The sequence below is a fragment of the Lagenorhynchus albirostris genome, chromosome 7, assembly GCF_949774975.1.
Source record: "Lagenorhynchus albirostris chromosome 7, mLagAlb1.1, whole genome shotgun sequence".
NCBI classification, from domain to species: Eukaryota; Metazoa; Chordata; class Mammalia; order Artiodactyla; family Delphinidae; genus Lagenorhynchus; species Lagenorhynchus albirostris.
Window position 1 is genome coordinate 35515604 of NC_083101.1, and position 20800 is coordinate 35536403.

The window sequence follows — 20800 nt, forward strand, 5'->3', positions numbered from 1 at the left end:
CTTGAAGACATCATATGCTGAGTGAAATAAGCCAGGCGCAGGAGGACAAGCACTGTATGATTCTCCTTATATAAGGTACCTAGAGTAGTCGAATTAATTGAGACAGAAAGTAGAATGGTGGCTGCCAGGGGCTGGGGGAGGAGAGAATGGGGAGTTAGTGTTAATGGGTTTAGAGAGTCAGCTTGGGAAGATAATATAAGTTCTGGAGATGGATGGTGGTGATAGTTATGCAACATTATGAATGTACTTAATGCTACTAAACTGTACACTTTAAAATGGTTGAAATGGTATATTTTATGTATATTTACCAAATTAAACAACAAAAAAGCTCTTCACAGTGACTAGGGCTGGCTTGGGAAGCAGTTATCTGTCCACCAGTGGAGGTGTGCAAGAGACGCTAGACACTTTCTGGATGCTGGGGAGGGAGTATAAAGCCAAGGGAACAGAGTGCAGGTCATCCTGGGATGTGGGTCAGGACATAACACACGAGGGCCGACATGTCTTGAGCCCTTACTGTGTGCGGGCCTGAGATTAGGCTTCATGTACATTATCCCTTTCTGTCCTGGGGCCATGAGGCAGGGTCAGGATTCCCCTCATTGGACAGATGGGAGGCAGCTCCAGAGAGCGTCGGTCATTGCTGCCCACCAAGACCCTCTTCCATGGAGGATCAGCTGCCTGGCCTCAGCTGCAGAGACGGGCCCCACCCAGGGTCACACTCCTCCCCAGGCAGCCTGCATCTATGACTCACCTATGTGGGGCTGCTAAGGCCTGGCCGGCTCTGCTCCGTGTAACTCCAGACACCTTTGACATTCTACCTTCAGGGGTCTCCCCTCTTTATGGAGCCTGCCTAGTAGCTAGCATCTTCCCTCTGCCCTCCCCTGCTTCCTCCCTGCCTTTCCTCAGGTGTTGATCCAAGAACCTCCTCCATAAACTTCCTGCTTGCTGAACTCGTCAGGGTCAGCTTCAGGAACGCCACCTGCAGTGTTTGTCAAGGTCACTCAGCTGGGTAATGGGAGGGGAGGCTGGGGCCAGGGAAGGGTATCTGACATTCTCGGACAGAGGGAAGCTCTGCTAACCCTTAGGAGGGTAGGTCAGAGCTTCTTGGGTGACTCTGGTCCTCAGCACCCTGCCAGCCCAAGGCCGAGTGCGCCTCACACTTGTATTACCCCTAGTGCCTCTCGTGTAATAGCAGAACCACACCACGAATGACACTGGTGCTAAATTCTAATAGCCAGCCTGGCAGGTTAATGGCCTCTTATACATTTAAATTGGCTGTGAACCCTTTGGGAACTGTAATTTTATTCACGGAGATTGTGCTACCTAATTTGAAATCAGCAAACTGTACTTAAGAGATATGGTGGCTCCTGTGGTTTCTTCTCTCCCTCCTCTTGTCCTGTCTGGTTTGGGGGCCCAGGCTGCCCAAGGGCATACAAGGTGGCACTGTCACCTCTGATCTTTTTGTCTCCACTGAGTAGAGAATGTGGGGGCTGAAGTCAGCTGAAACCGACAGGAAGTCAGACTGTGCTCTGGCTTCCACTCTGTGACCTGGACAAACCACATAACGGCTCTGAGGCTCGGCTTCCTCACCTGTCAGTGACCAGGGCTATAGGAGAGCTGCATACCAGCAAATACATGGGCGCCCCCAGCACAGAGCCATGCTGCCTTCCCCAACCTGGCCACCCAGTGGCAGGACTGTCTGAGCTCTGAGGAAAGCCGGCCAAGGCTGGAAAAGCAGAGGGACAGCAGGGCCTGGTGCGGGGCCTGGCAAAGAGGCTGGTCCCTCTGGGGCACACTGGAAGCCTGTGGCTCCCCCGCTCAGCCCTTAGTCTAAGGCTGTCCCAGTGCGTTTGCCCAAACATTCTGTGCAGGCGTCTCAGCCTCCTGCTGCCTCCACCCAGCAGGGCGGCAAGGCTGCCGTCCTCTCTGCTCTCAGGCCCCCAGCTCACGGGGGGCTATTATCATCCCCACCTCCAGGCCAAGTCCCTGGGAATGGGGCCAGGGACATGGCCTCTCCTCAGAAGCCCAGCAGCATGACACTTTCGTGCTTCCTCTCCATGCCTCTTCCCCCTCCAGCCTGGGGGAACTTTACCTAATCTTAGGAAGGGATGGAGGAGGGAAAGGCTGGCTTTTCTGGTCAGTGACCCGTACATGTACTGCTGATGGCATAAAGCTGGTACCCAAAGGCCTCCTGCGTTTCAGGCTTTTTGGATGGGTGGTGAATTTCACAAAAACCAATGTTGGGTTTTTTTTTTCCCCTTGGTTTCTTGTATCACCCTTTCCTGAAGCATCACATATTGGAAGTACTGGGCACAAATATTCACATCAGTTTTTTGTTTGGACCACCTTAATCCTCATTTCTTTCTATGTAAGTAACAATAGGAGGGTGGGCAGGAAGGTAGTTTTTCTTTTTTCCCCCAATAATGGGATCATATGTATTTTCATTTTCACTTAGCAATATATACTCTTTCCACATAAACAAATATTTATAAATATCTTTCCACATACACAAATATTTACAGAATAAATAATTCACATCAGTTAATACATCAGAAACATTATCCCACCCCATGCAAACACTGATTTCCTTCTTCGAGGGCTGAGTGGGTTGTGTAAAAATAGTCAGCCCTGCATGTGCTGTCGTGGCTTCCTCGTATTTCTCCCAACTTGTTCCCCCCGCCTCCCTGAAGCCCCCTGGGGAGGAGGCGGGGTTGGGGGGCCACAGGGCTCCACCGCCACCTGCACAGAGCTGGAGCTCAGCTAATCCACCTCGGTTTGGGGGGGAAGTTTCTGGGCTGTGTGTTTTGCTGTTCTTGATAAATCTAATCAAGTTCAAGTTCAATAAGGAATGAACTTAAAGAAGAGTCTTTCTCGGTGTGCAATTATAACTGCATCTATCTTTAGACTCATAATGAAAATATAGCATTAGGAAGAAGGAAAAGACATTGGTGGGAGATGTTCCCAGGAGCTGAATTGGTGGGGAGGGGGTTTACCCAGATTCGCAATAGTAGAGAAGACTGTAAAGGGAAGTAAAGAATTCTAGGCAGAAGCCCCGCCCCGAACACCGCCACCACCGCCCGCGCCCGCATCTCCCTCAGCCGCTCGCCCGCTGGGCGAGGCGGGGATTCCGGTGCTGGGAGCCCAGTTAGAAGAAGTGATACATTTCCTCACCACCCTCCTGTTCTGTTTGTGAACAACATGCATTTTACAAGGAGTTAAGTGAAACTAAGGATCCAGTTGGTGGCCACTGAACAGAGCGAAGCTGTGTAGATGAAAGGATCCTGGTGCTGCAGCCAGCAGTCGGTGCTGTGCCTCTGAGGTGGGAGAGCCAACTTCAGGACACTGGTCCACAAGAGACCTCCCAGCTCCACGTAATATCAAACGGTGAAAATCTCCCAGAGATCGCCACCTCAACACCAACACCCAGCTTCACTCAACGACCAGCAAGCTACAGTGCTGGACACCCTATGCCAAACAACTAGCAGGACAGGAACACAACCCCACCCATTAGCAGAGAGGCTGCCTAAAATCAGAATAAGTCCACAGACACCCCAAAACACACCACCAGATGTGGGCCTGCCCACCAGAAAGACAAGATCCAGCCTCATCCACCAAAACACAGGAACTAGTCCCCTCCACCAGGAAGCCTACACAACCCACTGAACCAACTTTAGCCACTTGGGACAGACACCAAAAACAACGGGAACTATGAACCTGCAGCCTGCAAAAAGGAGACCCCAAACACAGTAAGATAAGCAAAATGAGAAGACAGAAAAACACACAGCAGATGAAGGAGCAAGATAAAAACCCACCAGACCTAACAAATGAAGAGGAAATAGGCAGTCTACCTGAAAAAGAATTCAGAATAATGATAGTAAAGATGATCCAAAATCTTGGAATTAGAATAGAGAAAATGCAAGAAACATTTAACAAGGACCTAGAAGAACTAAAGATGAAACAAACAACGATGAACAACACAATAAATAAAATTAAAAATACTCTAGAAGGGATCAATAGCAGACTAACTGAGGCAGAAGAACGGATAAGTGACCTGGAAGATAAAATAGTGGAAATGACTACTGCAGAGCAGGATAAAGAAAAAAGAATGAAAAGAACTGAGGACAGTCTCAGAGATCTCTGGGACAACATTAAATGCACCAACATTTGAATTATAGGGGTTCCAGAAGAAGAAGAGAAAAGAAAGGGACTGAGAAAATATTTGAAGAGATTATAGTTGAAAACTTCCCTAATATGGGAAAGGAAATAGTTAATCAAGTCCAGGAAGCACAGAGAGTCCCATACAGGATAAATCCAAGGAGAAACATGCCAAGACACATATTAATCAAACTGTCAAAAATTAAATACAAAGAAAACATATTAAAAGCATCAAGGGAAAAACAACAAATAACACACAAGGGAATCCCCATAAGGTTAACAGCTGATCTTTCAGCAGAAACTCTGCAAGCCAGAAGGGACTGGCAGGACATATTGAAAGTGATGAAGGAGAAAAACCTACAACCAAGATTACTCTCCCCAGCAAGGATCTCATTCAGATTTGATGGAGAAATTAAAACCTTTACAGACAAGCAAAAGCTGAGAGAGGTCAGCACCACCAAACCAGCTTTACAACAAATGCTAAAGGATCTTCTCTAGGCAAGAAACACAAGAGAAGGAAAAGACCTATAATAACAAACCCAAAACAATTAAGAAAATGGGAATAGGAACGTATATATCGATAATTACCTTAAATGTAAATGGATTAAATACTCCCACCAAAAGACACAGACTGGCTGAATGGATACAAAAACAAGACCCGTATGTATGCTGTCTACAAGAGACCCACTTCAGACCTAGAGACACATACAGACTGAAAGTGAGGAGATGGAAAAAGATATTCCATGCAAATGGAAACCAAAAGAAAGCTGGAGTAGCAATTCTCATATCAGACAAAATAGACTTTAAAATAAAGACTATTAGAAGAGACAAAGAAGGACACTACATAATGATCAAGGGATCGATCCAAGAAGAAGATATAACAATTGTAAATATTTATGCACCCAACATAGGAACCTCAATACATAAGGCAAATACTAACAGCCGTAAAAGGGGAAATCAACAGTAACACATTCAGAGTAGGGGAATTTAACACCCCACTTTCACCAATGGACAGATCATCCAAAATGAAAATAAATAAGGAAACACAAGCTTTAAATCATACATTAAAGAAGATGGACTTAATTGATATTTATAGGACACTCCATCCAAAAACAACAGAATACACATTTTTCTCTAGTGCTCATGGAACATTCTCCAGGATAGATCATATCTTGGGTCACAAATCAAGCCTTGGGAAATTTAAGAAAATTGAAATTGTATCAAGTATCTTTTCCGACCACAACACTATAAGACTAGATATCAATTACAGGAAAAGATCTGTAAAAAATACAAACACATGGAGGCTAAACAATACACTACTTAATAATGAAGTGATCACTGAAGAAATCAAAGAGGAAATCAAAAAATACCTAGAAACAAATGACAATGGAGACACGACGACCCAAAACCTATGGGATGCAGCAAAAGCAGTTCTAAGAGGGAAGTTTATAGCAATACAATCCTACCTTAAGAAACAGGGAACATCTCAAATAAACAACCTAACCTTGCACCTCAAGCAATTAGAGAAAGAAGAATAAAAAAAACCCAAAGCTAGCAGAAGGAAAGAAATCATAAAAATCAGATCAGAAATAAACGAAAAAGAAATGAAGGAAACAATAGCAAAGATCAATAAAACTAAAAGCTGGTTCTTTGAGAAGATAAACAAAATAGATAAACCATTAGCCAGACTCATCAAGAAAAAAAGGGAGAAGACTCAAACCAATACAATTAGAAATGAAAAAGGAGAAGTAACAACTGACACTGCAGAAATAAAAAAGATCATGAGAGATTACTACAAGCAACTCTATGCCAATAAAATGGACAATCTGGAAGAAATGGACAAATTCTTAGAAATGCACAACCTGCCAAGACTGAATCAGGAAGAAATGGAAAATATGAACAGATCAATCACAAGCACTGAAATTCAAACTGTGATTAAAAATCTTCCAACAAACAAAAGCCCAGGACCAGATGGCTTCACAGGCAAATTCTATCAAACATTTAGAGAAGAGCTAACACCTATCCTTCTCAAACTCTTCCAAAATATAGCAGAGGGAGGAACACTCCCAAATTCCTTCTACGAGGCCACCATCACCTTGATACCAAAACCAGACAAGGATGTCACAAAGAAAGAAAACTACAGGCCAGTATCACTGATGAACATAGATGCAAAAATCCTCAACAAAATACTAGCAAACAGAATCCAAGAGCACATTAAAAGGATCATACACCATGATCAAGTGGGGTTTATTCCAGGAATGCAAGGATTCTTCAATATTCGCAAATCAATCAGTGTGATACACCATATTAACAAATTGAAGGAGAAAAACCATATGGTTATCTCAATAGATGCAGAGAAAGCTTTTGACAAAATTCAACAGCCATTTATGATAAAAACCCTCCAGAAAGTAGGCATAGAGGGAACTTTCCTCAACATAATAAAGGCCATATATGACGAACCCACAGCCAACATCGTCCTCAATGGTGAAAAACTGAAAGCATTTCCACTAAGATCAGGAAAAAGACAAGGTTGCCCACTCTCACCACTCTTATTCAACATAGTTTTGGAAGTTTTAGCCACAGCAATCAGAGAAGAAAAGGAAATAAAAGGAATCCAAATCAGAAAAGAGGAAGTAAAGCTGTCACTGTTTGCAGATGACATGATACTGTATATAGAGAATCCTAAAGATGCTACCAGAAAACTACTACAGCTAATCAATGAATTTGGTAAAGTAGCAGGATACAAAATTAATGCACAGAAATCTCTTGCATTCCTATACACTAATGATGAAAAATCTGAAAGTGAAATCAAGAAAACACTCCCATTTACCACTGCAAAAAAAAAAGAATAAAATATCTAGAAATAAACCTACCTAAGGAGACAAAAGACCTGTATGCAGAAAATTATATGACACTGATGAAAGAAATTAAAGATGATACAAATAGATGGAGAGATATACCATATTCTTGAATTGGAAGAATCAACATTGTGAAAACGACTCTACTACCCAAAGCAATCTACAGATTCAATGCAATCCCTATCAAACTACCACTGGCACTTTTCACAGAACGAGAACAAAAAGTTTCACAATTTGTATGGAAACACAAAAGACCCCGAATAGCCAAAGCAATCTTGAGAATGAAAAACGGAGCTGGAGGAATCAGGCTCCCTGACCTCAGACTATACTACAAAGCTACAGTAATCAAGACAGTATGGTACTGACACAAAAACAGAAAGATAGATCAATGGAACAGGATACAAAGCCCAGAGATAAACCCATGCACATATGGTCACCTTATCTTTGGTAAAGGAGGCAGGAATGTACAGTGGAGAAAGGACAGCCTCTTCAATAAGTGGTGCTGGGAAAACTGGACAGGTACGTGTAAAAGTATGAGATTAGATCACTCCCTAACACCATACACAAAAATAAGTTCAAAATGGATTAAAGACCTAAATGTAAGGCCAGAAACTATCAAACTCTTAGAGGAAAACATAGGCAGAACACTCTATGACATAAATCACAGCAAGATCCTTTTTGACCCACCTCCTAGAGAAATGGAAATAAAAACAAAAATAAACAAATGGGACCTAATGAAACTTCAAAGCTTTTGCACAGCAAAGGAAACCATAAACAAGACCAAAAGACAACCCTCAGAATGGGAGAAAATATTTGCAAATGAAGCAACTGACAAAGGATTAATCTCCAAAATTTACAAGCAGCTCATGCAGCTCAATAACAAAAAAACAAACGACCCAATCCAAAAATGGGCAGAAGACCTAAATAGACATTTCTCCAAAGAAGATATACAGACTGCCAACAAACACATGAAAGAATGCTCAACATCATTAATCCTTAGAGAAATGCAAATCAAAACTACAATGAGGGCTTCCCTGGTGGCGCAGTGGTTGAGAGTCCACCTGCCGATGCAGGGGACGTGGGTTCGTGCCCCGGTCCGGGAAGATCCCACATGCCGCGGAGCGGCTAGGCCCGTGAGCCATGGCCGCTGAGCCTGCGCGTCCGGAGCCTGTGCTCCGCAACGGGAGAGGCCACAACAGTGAGAGGCCCACGTAACACAAAAAAAAAAAAAAAAAAAAACTACAATGAGATATCATCTCACACCAGTCAGAATGGCCATCATCAAAATATCTAGAAACAATAAATGCTGGAAAGGATGTGGAGAAAAGGGAGCACTCTTGCACTGCTGGTGGGAATGTGAATTGGCACAGCCACTATGGAGAACAGTATGGAGGTTCCTTAAAAAACTACAAATAGGACTACCATATGACCCAGCAATCCCACTACTGGGCATATACCCTGAGAAAACCATAATTCAAAAAGAGTCATGTACCAAAATGTTCATTGAAGCTCTATTTACAATAGCCCGGAGATGGAAACAACCTAAGTGTCCATCATCAGATGAATGGATAGAGAAGATGTGGCACATATATACAATGGAATATTACTCAGCCATAAAAAGAAATGAAACTGAGCTATTTGTAATGAGGTGGATGGACCTACAGTCTGTCATACAGAGTGACGTAAGTCAGAAAGAGAAAGACAAATACCGTATGCTAACACATATATGTGGAATTTAAGGAAAAAATGTCATGAAGAACCTAGGGGTAAGACAGGAATAAAGACACAGACCTACTAGAGAATGGACTTGAGGATATGGGGAGTGGGAAGGGTAAGCTGTGACAAAGTGAGAGAGTGGCATGGACATATATACACTACCAAACATTAAATAGATAGCTAGTGGGAAGCAGCCGCATAGCACAGGGAGATCAGCTCGGTGCTTTGTGACCACCTAGAGGGGTGGGATAGGGAGGATGGGAAGGAGGGAGACGCAAGAGGGAAGAGATATGGGAACATATGTATAACTGATACACTTTGTTATAAAGCGGAAACTAACACACCATTGTAAAGCAATTATACTCCAATAAAGATGTAAAAAAAATTTTTTTAACCCATAGAATTAAATAAAATATCTATAAAAGTAGAAGTAATAAAATAAAATAAAATAAAAGTATATTAAAAAAAAAGAATTCTAGTCCAATGCAGGAGTATGATGTCTCTAAAAAGCAATGAGACTTGCAGGTCCACGTGGCTCTATGAAGAGCTAAACAAGATGCACCAAGTAGTGGCAAGTGAGGAAATGGACTCAGAATAACCTGCACACGCTGACCGTTGTGGGCAACATCGGGTATCAGAAGGTCTGACGAGGGATGGGTCTGGCTGGGTGTGCTGCCTGGAGAGCCAAGTGAACAGCATCATAGCTTCCTTAAACCTGATTATCATGGCTTGACTGGGCAGTGGTTGAGGTCAGCAGGGTGGGTGGACGAAAGAGACAATTCAGGAGGACCCAAGGCCCATGTGTCTTGGGGAGGCAGAGAGGCGTTTCAGACAGCTTTCCCACAAGGGTTGGTGTGGTAAAGGGCCTGCTGGGGAAGAAGTGAGCGCTCCATTGCTGCAGGTGTGGGAGTGCATGCCCAACAAAAACACCTTGCGATGTTTCCCATTTCTGTGATCTTTTGGGATTCAGTCCTCCAGCTCCTGAAGCCCCTGGTTGGGAGCTATCTGCTCCTGAACACATGAGAAGGCTTGAACAAGCTCCTCCTGAATAAGCCTTCAGAATTCAGTCCCTGTTCCCTCTGCCTGGTAGGGGTGAACCTCCGCCTAGCAGCACAGGGAACACCCAGGAAGCAGGGCTTGGCTGCTTAGCTGGTTCCCCTATAGAAAACCTGGCTCTAGACCTAGGCTGCTCTGGGTGACCAGGACAGAATCACAGAACATCTGAGCTGGAGCAGTCCATACCTCTAACCTTGCTGCTCCCCATACAGAGGATCCTGAGGCCCAGAGCGGGGATGACTTGCCTGGGGACACACAGCTAGTCTGGAACTCAGGTCTCCTGCCTCTGTTCTGGGCCTTTCTCTGCACCAGTTGCTCTTCTAGCACCTGGCAGTCGTCAGGAGGTGCTTCCTTCTTAGTTCAAAGCAGAAAAAAGCGGCTGCAGGGCAGGGGATCAGAGGGCAGACCAGGCCAATGGTCCCACGTGGCCCATGGGGTTAGAGATGCCCCATGAGCAGCTCGGCTGGGGCATCCCTCTGCTACATGGAGAACATGCTGATAGGCCTACCCTGTCACTGCCTCCTTGTTTCTTGTATGGGATAAACTGTTTGGCCTTTGGACAAGATTATTTTTGCACAAAACAGAATTGTTATCACTTAATTGAAAATAATTACCCAATGCAAATTGAGTTCAACTTGTCTAGCTGAAAATAAAAAGTGAATATTTTGGGCGGTTTCACTGCTGCAAAGGCAGGTATTTAGCCCTGGGAAATCTCAGGGCCTCTCTTGAATGGCCCCCATGGCCGGGAAGACTAATTCACCCCCTTGTCCAAATCAGGGCTTGTTCGAATGTGTCTGTAATGGAGGAGGTGTTCTGACGGAGACGGAGGCCCATGGGTTGCTGAGTGTGGTAGGGATGCATGTAATCCCGCTTCGTGGTTCAGCCCCTGAGGGGCTTATCCTGAGAAACACAGGCCCCGGTCTCCTTCAGAAACAAAGAAAAAGAAAGGGTCAGGGGCAAGGAGAGGGAGCTGATGACGAAAGTCTAATGTGGGAGGTCACTTCCTGTCCTTTTCCCCTGTGTCCTCCAGCCCAGGCACTGCACCTTCAAACACCCAGAAACCTGAACCCAATATCCGAACCCTCTGAGACTCTCTGTCAGTCTCGCCCACATGCCCAGTTGACCACCAGCTCCATCTGCTTGCTTACGTATTCCTTGGCTTTGTTCACTTCCTCCCATCCTCACTGTATCAGTTACCGCTGTTGCAGCAATGCTGCCTAACAAACAGCCACAAATTCTCAGTGGCCTACAGTAATAGGTAGTTCTTTCTCATGGTTCTGCAGCTCCACTGACCTAAGCTGGGCTGGTCCATGAGTCCACAAGTGGGAGGGGTGGCTCTGCTCCATGTGTCTCCCATCCTCCAGGATCAGCGGGCTAGCTGGGCACATCCTTCTCCTGGTGATGGAAGATGCACAACATGGCAAGTGGAAACATGGGAGGCCTCTTAAGGTCAAGTCTCAGAACTGGTATCCTGTCACTCCTGCCCTATTCCATTGACCAAAGTAAGTTACAAGACTAAGCCCAAAAAAGTCTAGGGCTAGGAGAGTACACTCCTGCCATGATGAGGCTGAGGCCAGAGTGTGGGTGAGGAAGGGTGAAGGCTACTAATCTAGTTCTGACCCTCCCACTAGAATCTCCCCTTCTGGTTTCACCCCCTCTAGTCTGTTCTCCACAGAGTAGTTGCTCCTTCTACAATGCAAACCTGACTATGTCACTTTTCAGCTTAGAATCCTGAAAAATCCTTCCCTCTTCTTTTCTGAGAATAATTGAAATTCAATTGAAAAATTTCTGTCTTTAACACTATCCTAAGTGTCCTATGAAATACGTCAACTGCACAACTGTCATGGTGGCCCTTCAGACTGAGCTGCCTGGGCTCTCTTCCCTTCCAGGGGCAGCCTGGCTGTTCACGCTTGCGTATGGCAGTGCAGAAACACGACGCAGCGGTACGTGGGAGCAGCGGTACAGCAGCTGCAGGATGGGGCACCCTTTATGTGTGGTTGCACAGGAAGGCCACAGTACAGCGCCAGGCTCAGAGGAGGGACTGTTATTCTCTTCCAAAACCCAAGCATGAATCCACCCAGAGGTAAATTTTCCCACAAAATCCACCTGTGCTCAGTGAAGCTGTACAGACAAGTACTACTCAGGATGAGACCTGCAGACCAGCACTGGTCTGAGAATTCTTGGTTAAATGTCCATGAAGGAATAAGGAGTTTGCACCAGAATGTACATCACTGTGTCACTAGGCTCACAGTTTAGTTCAGCTGACTTTTTCACAGCAAGACTTTCTCAATGAAGGAAGCAGTGATTGACTCTCTGGTGTAAGCTCCTTATCTCGTGTGGACTGGTAAATTAATAATTTGTGGCTCAGCCACTTTGAGATTGCTCAGCTCTCCTTTGCTTCTGGACACATGGACCTGAGGTGCCGAAGCAACTCTGAATGGCACCCCAGAGTAAAATTATATGACACTGGGCAAAAGCTAGTAGTTAAAAAATTAATACAGTGCTGTAATAAAAAAGGGAAGCTACTTCAATATAACAACAGATGGTTGCCTAAATAAATTACCTATGCTCCCTTAATGAAGTCAACTGCACTCATAATAGTTTGGGGACTTTATAACAGGATGACAAAGGCTGAGGATATAACAGTAAGTTTTTTTAAAAAGCATGACACAAAAGGGTGTGAGCAGTCCGCTATGTAATGTGTAGATTAGGTAAATGTGCACACATTCATGTAGCCTGAAGGAACTGCGTGAAAATAGGCAGAGTGCATATGTTAGCATGGTGTGATTATACCCATTTCTTCTTTCTTTTTGAAACTTCTGAAACATAGTTCTGTTACTTCATAATGAAAAAAAAAATTCACACTTATTGATAAAATATTTCCAAGACCCCTTCTGTTGGTATCTTCTATTTCATTGTCTCCTTGGTTCCCAATATTAAAACATTAAAAAACTGTTAATTCAGAAACATAAAACTCAGAATTTCTGATCACTCAGACTGGATTCTCATTTGTCCGTTCGTTCATTCATTCATCATTCATCATTCATTCATCATTCATCATTCATTCAACAAACATTTCCTGAGGACTCACGAGCGCCCTTCAGCATTGTGTTGCAACAGCATCATGTCCCTGCCTCTGGGACCGCTGGCCAGGGCTCACCCTTGCACTCTCCGTGATTCACTTAACAAACATTTGCCCACTTTGCCCTGTGCCCTGGCCTGGGCTGGCACTGGGGGACAGAGGCATGTCCGGCCAGGGGAGAAGACAGATCAAACCCAGGAAACGTCTCTTCTTCAGAAACGTCAGTTAAAAGCTTAAAAACCTAATACATGCTCATAATAAATTCAAACAATATGAAACCAAACCCACTTCCTAGATATAAGCAAGAGGAATAGTTTCGTATGTATCCTTCAGATTTCTTTCTATGAATATATAAAGACCTATTTCTTATATATATAAAGAATGCACACATTCCCAAACATCTATATTCATGTCTACATAAACAGTAGTCTTATTTTCATTTGTTCAAAAAATGGCTCTTAGAACGTGTTCAGTTCTGCAGCTTCAATGCTTATTGTTCTGAAACAAAGCATACAAATGTGCAAAGTGTTGGGCGACCACAGAGGATGAGTGACTGGTGCCAGGACGCGGTGGCCCTGGTGGTGGCCGTGAATGTGAGATCTTCACAGCAATCCTGAGAGGTCTGCCCGCCCTGAAGCCTGAGCTCTCTGCTGCCCGCTTGCCCAGCCAGGCTTCACTGAGCTGGCCGCTGAACATGGTAGGATTTTGCCGTACAGAGAGGTGGGAGGAAGAAATGCCGGGGAAAGAACGGCAGTGGTGAAGGCCTAGAGGTGGATGACGAGGGTGGCCCCTTCGTGGTGTAGACCCTCATCAAACAACTGCGAGCAGATGCACAGACCCAGGTCCTCATCTACGGCTCATCTTTTTCTCTGTCTTCCTTCCAAAGCCCTCCGACCCAGTGGTCCCAAACTTGTCCCTCCAGCATCAGAAACCAGGGGGTGGCCTTGTTGGGAAAAGAGGGCTGGTTTGCATTGCTGGTTATTGGGGTCTCAGCTCATTACAAGAGCAAATGTACTTAAACATTAGGAAAGAGCTGCATTTACAAAGCCCTTGTTGTTTACACAGTGAGGAGAAATTAATTCATGACAAGGTAGAAAGTGGGGTTTGGGGGGCTCCACTGTCCTCTGACTGCTAAACGTTGGCTGGTGGGCAAGCCTGGCATGTGCTCACTTCCACTTTGACAGCTGGTCTTACAAAATGGGGACCCTTTCATCGTGAGAATTCCCCTAATGCTAATCTGGATAATTAAAAAAAAAACAAAACCAAGCAAAATACCCAACAGAAATTCAGAAGGAACTGCTGCTGATCTATACAAATATGCCAGGCACATTTCTACATTATATTTGGGTCACACTCCTGAAATGACTGGCTCAGGGTCTCTCTAGGTGACAGGGGGCAGGGTCTCTTCTGTGGTCCTCCTGGTCAGGGCTGCTCTGAAGTGAGCAGGCCAAGGCTGGGACACCTGCCAGGTCCCTTACGTGTTTGGTTCACATCGCTTAACCCACCCACCTTCCCCTTCCTTGTCAACTCTCTACCCTTTTCTGGGCCTCAGTGTTGTCCTCTGTAAATCAGGGTAAGGGGGACATAAAAGGTCATACAAAATAAAATAGAATGAGGAGGGGAATCTCTAAGAATCCTTTCCAATCTGATCTTATAAAAACAAACAAGGAGAAAACAGATCAGCCAAGAACACCAGAGCCAGCCTGGGTTCAAGGCCACAACCCAATACCTTGTCCTGAGATCTTCTTGCCCCATCCCCCGGTGTCTATCTTCTTTGGTTCCCAAACTTTAAGTTCCCTATCAGTTCCCTCCTCCCCTCCTCACACACACAGACCCACAGAGCCTAGCCCTCCATCTGTGCCTGGCCCACCCATCTGTATCCCCAAAGTACAGTGACTTGGGACCTCGGCCACATCACCTGGACCCCTGACTCCACCTCTGCATCCCCCCGTTCTCCCCTGCACCCCACAGCTAGCACTGCTGCCTGACCCGCCTCCCCCCACCCCGCTCTGAGATCACTGACAACACAGATCACTTGACCTACCATGCTAGGATCCTTCCTGGAATCAGCACAACAGATAGCTCCATCTGCAGACCTGTACTGTCCCTCATCCCTTCCCAGCACCCTCCATGCCCCAGCCCCACCTTCCCACCTGAAATCATCCCCCACTGGCCTCCGAGCCTGTGAACGAGAATTTCTGAGACACTCTAACTCCACCATTCGTTCTTTGAGCCTTAGTAGAGGAGCCACCTCTCAGGGGAAGCCTTCCCTGATTCCATGCACACTTCCAACCCAAGTCAAACTGACCCTTCTGCCCCAGCCTCTTGCAGATCCACAGACTCTGTGTCAGTCACCTGTGTACCTATCATATTAACTTCCAGCCTTTTTCCGCTGCACCTCAAAATACTTTTAAAAACTGACGTATAACTTACATAAAGTGCAGTTACATCTCAACACATTTTTTCATATGCATACACCCGTGTATGGGTTTGGGATAGAGATGGGTAGGTAGAGGTACAAGCTGGAAAGCTAGAAGACTCTCTGTGGGTCTGTGTGTGTTGGGGAGGGGGTGCTACCTGTAGGTAACTTAGATGCTGGAGGCCAAAGAAAGGAGACACGTGGCCAGCAGCCTGGGATGGAGTCAAGAGATCTCGGGATTAGATTCTTGATCAGGATCAAGGTCAATGAATTTTCACATAGGTGAGAGATCATGCTGAATGTGCAACTTTAAAAATCTTAATAACTTAATGGCTTCTTCTTGCTCAGTTGAATTGATTGCTATCATTTACTTCTTCATTCTCCCACTGTCAAACATTGCCAATAACTACAACTATAAAGAATACTCTGTGGACATCTTAGCTGATAATTCTTTAAGGCCATTCCTGGTTAATCTATAGGGTAGGGTCCTAGAAGTGGAGATACTGGGCCAGAGGAATAACCCTTGTAAGGCTCTTTACACATATGGCCAAAGAGCTACATGGAATGTATTAGTCTGTTTGGGCTGCCATAACAAAATGCCACAGACTGGGTGGCTTAAAACAGCAGAAATTAATTTCCTCACAGTTCTGGAGGATGGAAGTCCAAGATCAAGGTGCTGGCAGGGTTGGATTCCTCTGAGGCCTCTTTCCTTGGCTTGTAGACGGTGGCCCTCTTGCTGCCTCTTCACAGGGTCATCCCTCTGTGCATGTGCCCCCTGATGTTTTGTCTGTCCTAATTTCCTTTTTTTATAAGGACACCAGTCATATTGGATTAAGGCCCATCCTAATGGCCTCATTTTAACCTAATTACTTCTATAAAGGCTGTATCTACAGACACAGTCACATTCTGAGGTACTAGGGGTTAGTGCTTCAACATTTGGGGCGGGGGCACAGTTCATCCCATAACAGAATTCTTCCTCAGAGGTTGGAAATGTCCTCTGGTGTCCTGTGGCTTGGTTGTGGCCCTCTCGTTTCCTTCCAAAGTGAAGATGTATTTTAGTGTGAAGCCCTCTCCATGTCTCTCAGCCTTACCCGTTTCCCTTTCTTCAAGTCTCTCATCCCATCACTGTCCACAGCTGTCAATCAATCTAAAGCAGAGATTCTCAACCTCTGATGCACACTGGAATCTGAGAGCTTAAAAAACTATCCCGGTGTCTGGGTTCCAACCCAGCAGATTCGGATGTCGGTCTGGGGGTACAGCCTGGATGTGTGGAACTTTAAAGCTCTTCAGGTGGCTCAGTGTTTTGCCAAGGTGAGAACTTCCAGTCTCTGGTCTCTCTTCTTTGCTTTTGCAAAGTATGAGACAGGGCACAGGGGCTGTTTAATTACCATCTTTCAAAGTTAATTAAAGCTCCACATTCTGAAGTCTGTTTTTAACTCCCCTAAACAAGTTCATTTTAAAGCGTGGTGGTAATTTGGCTCTTTTGTTAAAATTAAGTCCTTAAAGTAAACATTAAAAGACAAAATGGAAAACCACTGGGCATAGAAAATCCACCCTGGATTTAATAGAGTCTCTTAAGTCGTGGACTGGAGTGAGACTCTTGCCGCTCAATGCAGGTGGGGGAGCTTGCTATACGTCGTGGTCCTTGAGGCTTATGTTCTGTGTAAGCTTTTAAAGGAAGAGGATAACAGCTAATTTTCATGAGAGCCCTGCTTCTGTGGTGGGGTGATTAGAAAACTGTTAAGTCTGGGCTCCTCTAAGTTTCACACCCCAACTCTCAATGTTTGAAACAAAGTTTTAAAAGATTCTACCCAGGGGTGAATCTCACAGACACAGTGAACTAAAGAAGCCAGAGACAAAAGAGTCCATATTGGATGATTCCATTTATACGAGGTTGAAGTACAGGTGAAACTAATCGACAGTGACAGGAATCAGACCTTGATTGCCTCTGATGTGTGTGTTTGTTGGAGAAGAGTCAGACCCTGAACACTCTTCCGAAGCCTTGGTGATGGACAGATGGGCACACGGCTCAGCCGGTTTGGGGGAAGACGTCTGTGATACTGGCTCCCCTTCAAACCATGGCTTTCGCAAGTGGCGCAGGGTCCGTCATTGGCAGGACGGAGTCACAGCCCCAGCCCAAGGCCCGGGCGCAGTCTGGCCTCCGCTTGCTTGCTCTGCTCCTCCAAGCTGCTCCTCTACCCTCAGCTCTACACAGGATGCCAGCTGTGCTCTTTCTGTCCTGCACCTTTGTACACGCTGTCCCTCCTGCCTGAGATGACCCTCCCAATCTTGTTCCCCTGGGATTTGGTCATCCTTCATATCACAGCAGGAAAGTCATTCTTCTGCCTCCAGGCATGGCATTAATCACACCTTTTACTTGTCACTATTTGTTTTTGCCATTAGACTGGTGCTCTTTTAGGGACAGTACTGTCCCTATTTTCAATGCTGGGCATGATGACGGGCACCGAGTAGAGGCTTTAAACGGTGTTTGTCATTGAACTGTGTTAGTTTAGAATGGGAAGCGGAGAGCTGTAGACAAAATGTCTTTTGTTAAAGCTATCTATCTACTCATAACAATATTTGAAACCAGATGGAGAAACGTGCTTCAACCGACTCTGGGTGGGTGGGGATCTGCGGGCACAGGCATGGCCCGTCCCTAGCTCCAGAGTGGGCAGCAGAATGGCTCTGCAAAACAGAGGGACAAAAATTTGACACTGGGGTGGGACAGTGCTGGAGGAATGGAGGGAAGAGATGGCGAGAAGGCAGAGAGAATGGGTAGAAGGAACTGCAAGGACAGTGGGAACAATGCGTTGTGTCACGTGACACCTCCCTGCAGCCCTGAAATCTTCACTGAAGTTCCCCAAACTCACAAAATGTTTAACGGGAGTGTATTTGTGAGTGTGGGAATGTATGTGTGTGACACAAGTGTGTGCATGCGTGTGTGAATATGTATATATGTGTGAGAGCATGTGTGTGTGTCAGCGTGCATGTCTAGGTATGTAGGAGTGTGGCTGCATGTCTAGGTATGTACATGTGTGGGTGTATGTATACGTGAGCATGTGTGAATGTGTGCATATGAGTGGGAATACGTGTGTAAGTGTGTGCCTGTGGGTGTGTGTGAACATGTGGGACTGTGTATGTGGGCAAGTATGTGCATGTGTGCATGTGTTTGTGGGCTGAGAAAGGTTGTGGGTTTCCTGCCTGGATTGCTTCAGGAGTGATGCTGAGGCACCATGAGGCAGTCAGCTTTGCATCTCTCAGCAATCATGGTAAGCACAGAGCATGGCACTGGAGCCGAATCTGTGAGGGGCCAATAGCCCCCAGCTGAGATCTGAGTCACACATTTAATGAGTCACTAGTTTCATCAAGAAAGCCAGTCTTGGTTGCTGGGCAGTGCGTGCCTGGAACTCTATGCTGAAGAGTGAAGCCTTCTGAGACTCCAAGGGAAAGGAGATCATGATTGATTAGCAATGTCTGCCCTGGCTCTGACGGGCACGGTGGCAGCCTGCATCCTGGCCTCTAATGGGCGCCAAGCGAAGTGCCTGGCTTTTGGGATACAAAGACGAACCTGACATAGTACCTGCCCTCGAGGGGCTCCCAGTCTTCTGTGGGAGACTGAGAAAGTAAATAGACAATTGAAAGTACAATAGATGTAGGCTAGGTGAGGAGGTTGAGAGGCACAGCTGCGACATTGATGGTGCCTGGAGCAGAAGGGGAGGTTTCCTCATGGAATATCTGACCAGGCTGACAGGGTTGAAGAAGCAAAGGAAGGAGGGCATTAACAGCAGAAGACACAGGATGAGCAAATTCTTGCAGGAATGAAAATGTGGGGGTATCTGGGGGCAGAACAAAGGGGTGTGGCAGGAGATGGGGAGGGCAGGGAGTCCGGAGCTGACCTGGGCGGGGGGCTGAGTGCTGTTGCCTAGGAGGTAGTCCCTAACAGAGTTGCCTAAGCCAGATACAAAGGAGGCCCGCTCTCAGCCCAGGGGACAGCTCCACATGGGGCCTGGGCATCCCAACACATCCCTCCCTGACCGAGGGAAGCCTTCTCTGTTCCCATTTTCCCGGCTGCAGACCATGGGAACCAAGCCCCATGGATCCTGGTGTTGTATATGCTGTGAGCTGCTGCAGGCGTGGGACAAAAAGCCACAGATAATTTGCATCGGATGGAGAGCACATTTTCAGTTTCCCTGTCTCACAAATTGCAAATTTCACTTTCACAGCCCTTCTTTCCCCCATCACAACCACCCTGGTTTCTCCACAGCTCCTCAGAAGTCTGTTGTCACAGAGACACCGCAGGTTTCCTCTGTGGTGTTTCTGCCTCACCAGCCTCCAGGGCTCCAAAGAGCTCAACACCTGGTCTTTGACATCCCCTTCTCCAAACCTCCTCCAAACGCTGGCCCCATGGCCCATTCTGGCTCATGGAGAGAGTCCCACACTGGGAGGCAGGCGCCTGGACTCCAGTCCTGGCTCTGCCCCTAACTCAGTGCAGGATATGAAGCTCTTTATGGGCCTCAGTTTCCCCATATGTACCATACAGGTTTCTAGATTTGATAATTTCTGAAGGTCCTCCAGCTTGTAGAATGGTGGCTTTCTGATTTGACAGTTTCTTTGTCATGGAAACCCCGAGATGATCTTTTATAGCAAGTGCTGGGACTTGTGTTGGCCCCTGATGGTCCAGGAACTTGAGGTCTTTGAGGTATCTACCCCGTGTTCCCTGGATCTACTGCTGCTTCGCCCTTCCCTTCTAATTTTTTCCCTGTCCTCTGGGTCTAGTTCCTGTATCTTCATGTTCATTTGTTCCCTGACTCCTGGTAATGACTCTGTGGGGCAGTGTGACTTAGGAGGTGCTCAGTTCGCTGTACTAAAAGAGCTCCTGGCTTGGGGGGAGGTAGGTCTCTTCTCCCTCCTGCCCTCTGGCTCCATGCCACAGCCCAGCTCATGGCTATACCCAGAGCTTCTTGCAAACAGCTGCCTGGAGGGAACAACATTGTTGAGATTCAATATTTAAACACGAAACACATTTTTTCACTCACTCCTAACATGTTGATGTTTTCAGAGATGCTTTCTGGTTTCTGTTGTCAAAGTGTGGCAGAGGGAGACAGAAGGGGCTGAGGGGGAGGGCCCCAAAGCTGAGGCCTGGCTCTTCCTCTGACTTGAGGAATGACCATGGGCAAGCCTTTTCCCTGTGCTGGCCTCGGTTTCCCCATCTGTAAAGTGGGGGTGAAGTCGGGTGGGCCAGAGTAAACTAGACAATCTTTCAGGCCTTTGCAGCTCTGACATCCACCAGAACTTCAAGAATCCTGCCGTGGCCGAGATCTCCCCATCCCTTGCGAGATGGTGCTGCATACATAGCCTGGCTTGCTGATGGTAAGGGAAGGCCCATGAGAAGACAAGAACCCCCTGGAGCATAGACAGGCAGGCTTCAGAGGCCAGGTCTGTGGTGGGTTGGCAGGGGAATCCAGAGTGACCCAGGAGGGCAATGTTAATTGAGGCAATGAAACCAGAAAACTCCCC

General features: G+C 46.2%; 1 protein-coding gene across 3 annotated transcripts in view; it reads right to left on the reverse strand.

The window, feature by feature from the left end:
* Positions 1-20800, reverse strand: part of ZCCHC7 (zinc finger CCHC-type containing 7) — a 297645-nt gene that overhangs the window by 22116 nt on the left and 254729 nt on the right. For 2 of the 3 annotated variants that reach the window (XR_009541549.1, XR_009541550.1), the window contains exon 9: positions 11076-11177. Coding sequence is in view for 1 of the 3 variants with exons in the window: in XM_060154820.1 (XP_060010803.1) it covers positions 20135-20258 (124 nt within the window). In the remaining 2 variants the exon portion in view is untranslated. Of the gene's footprint in view, positions 1-11075; positions 11178-20125; positions 20259-20800 lie in introns of those variants that run through there. The other variant, XM_060154820.1, reaches the window with a different exon arrangement.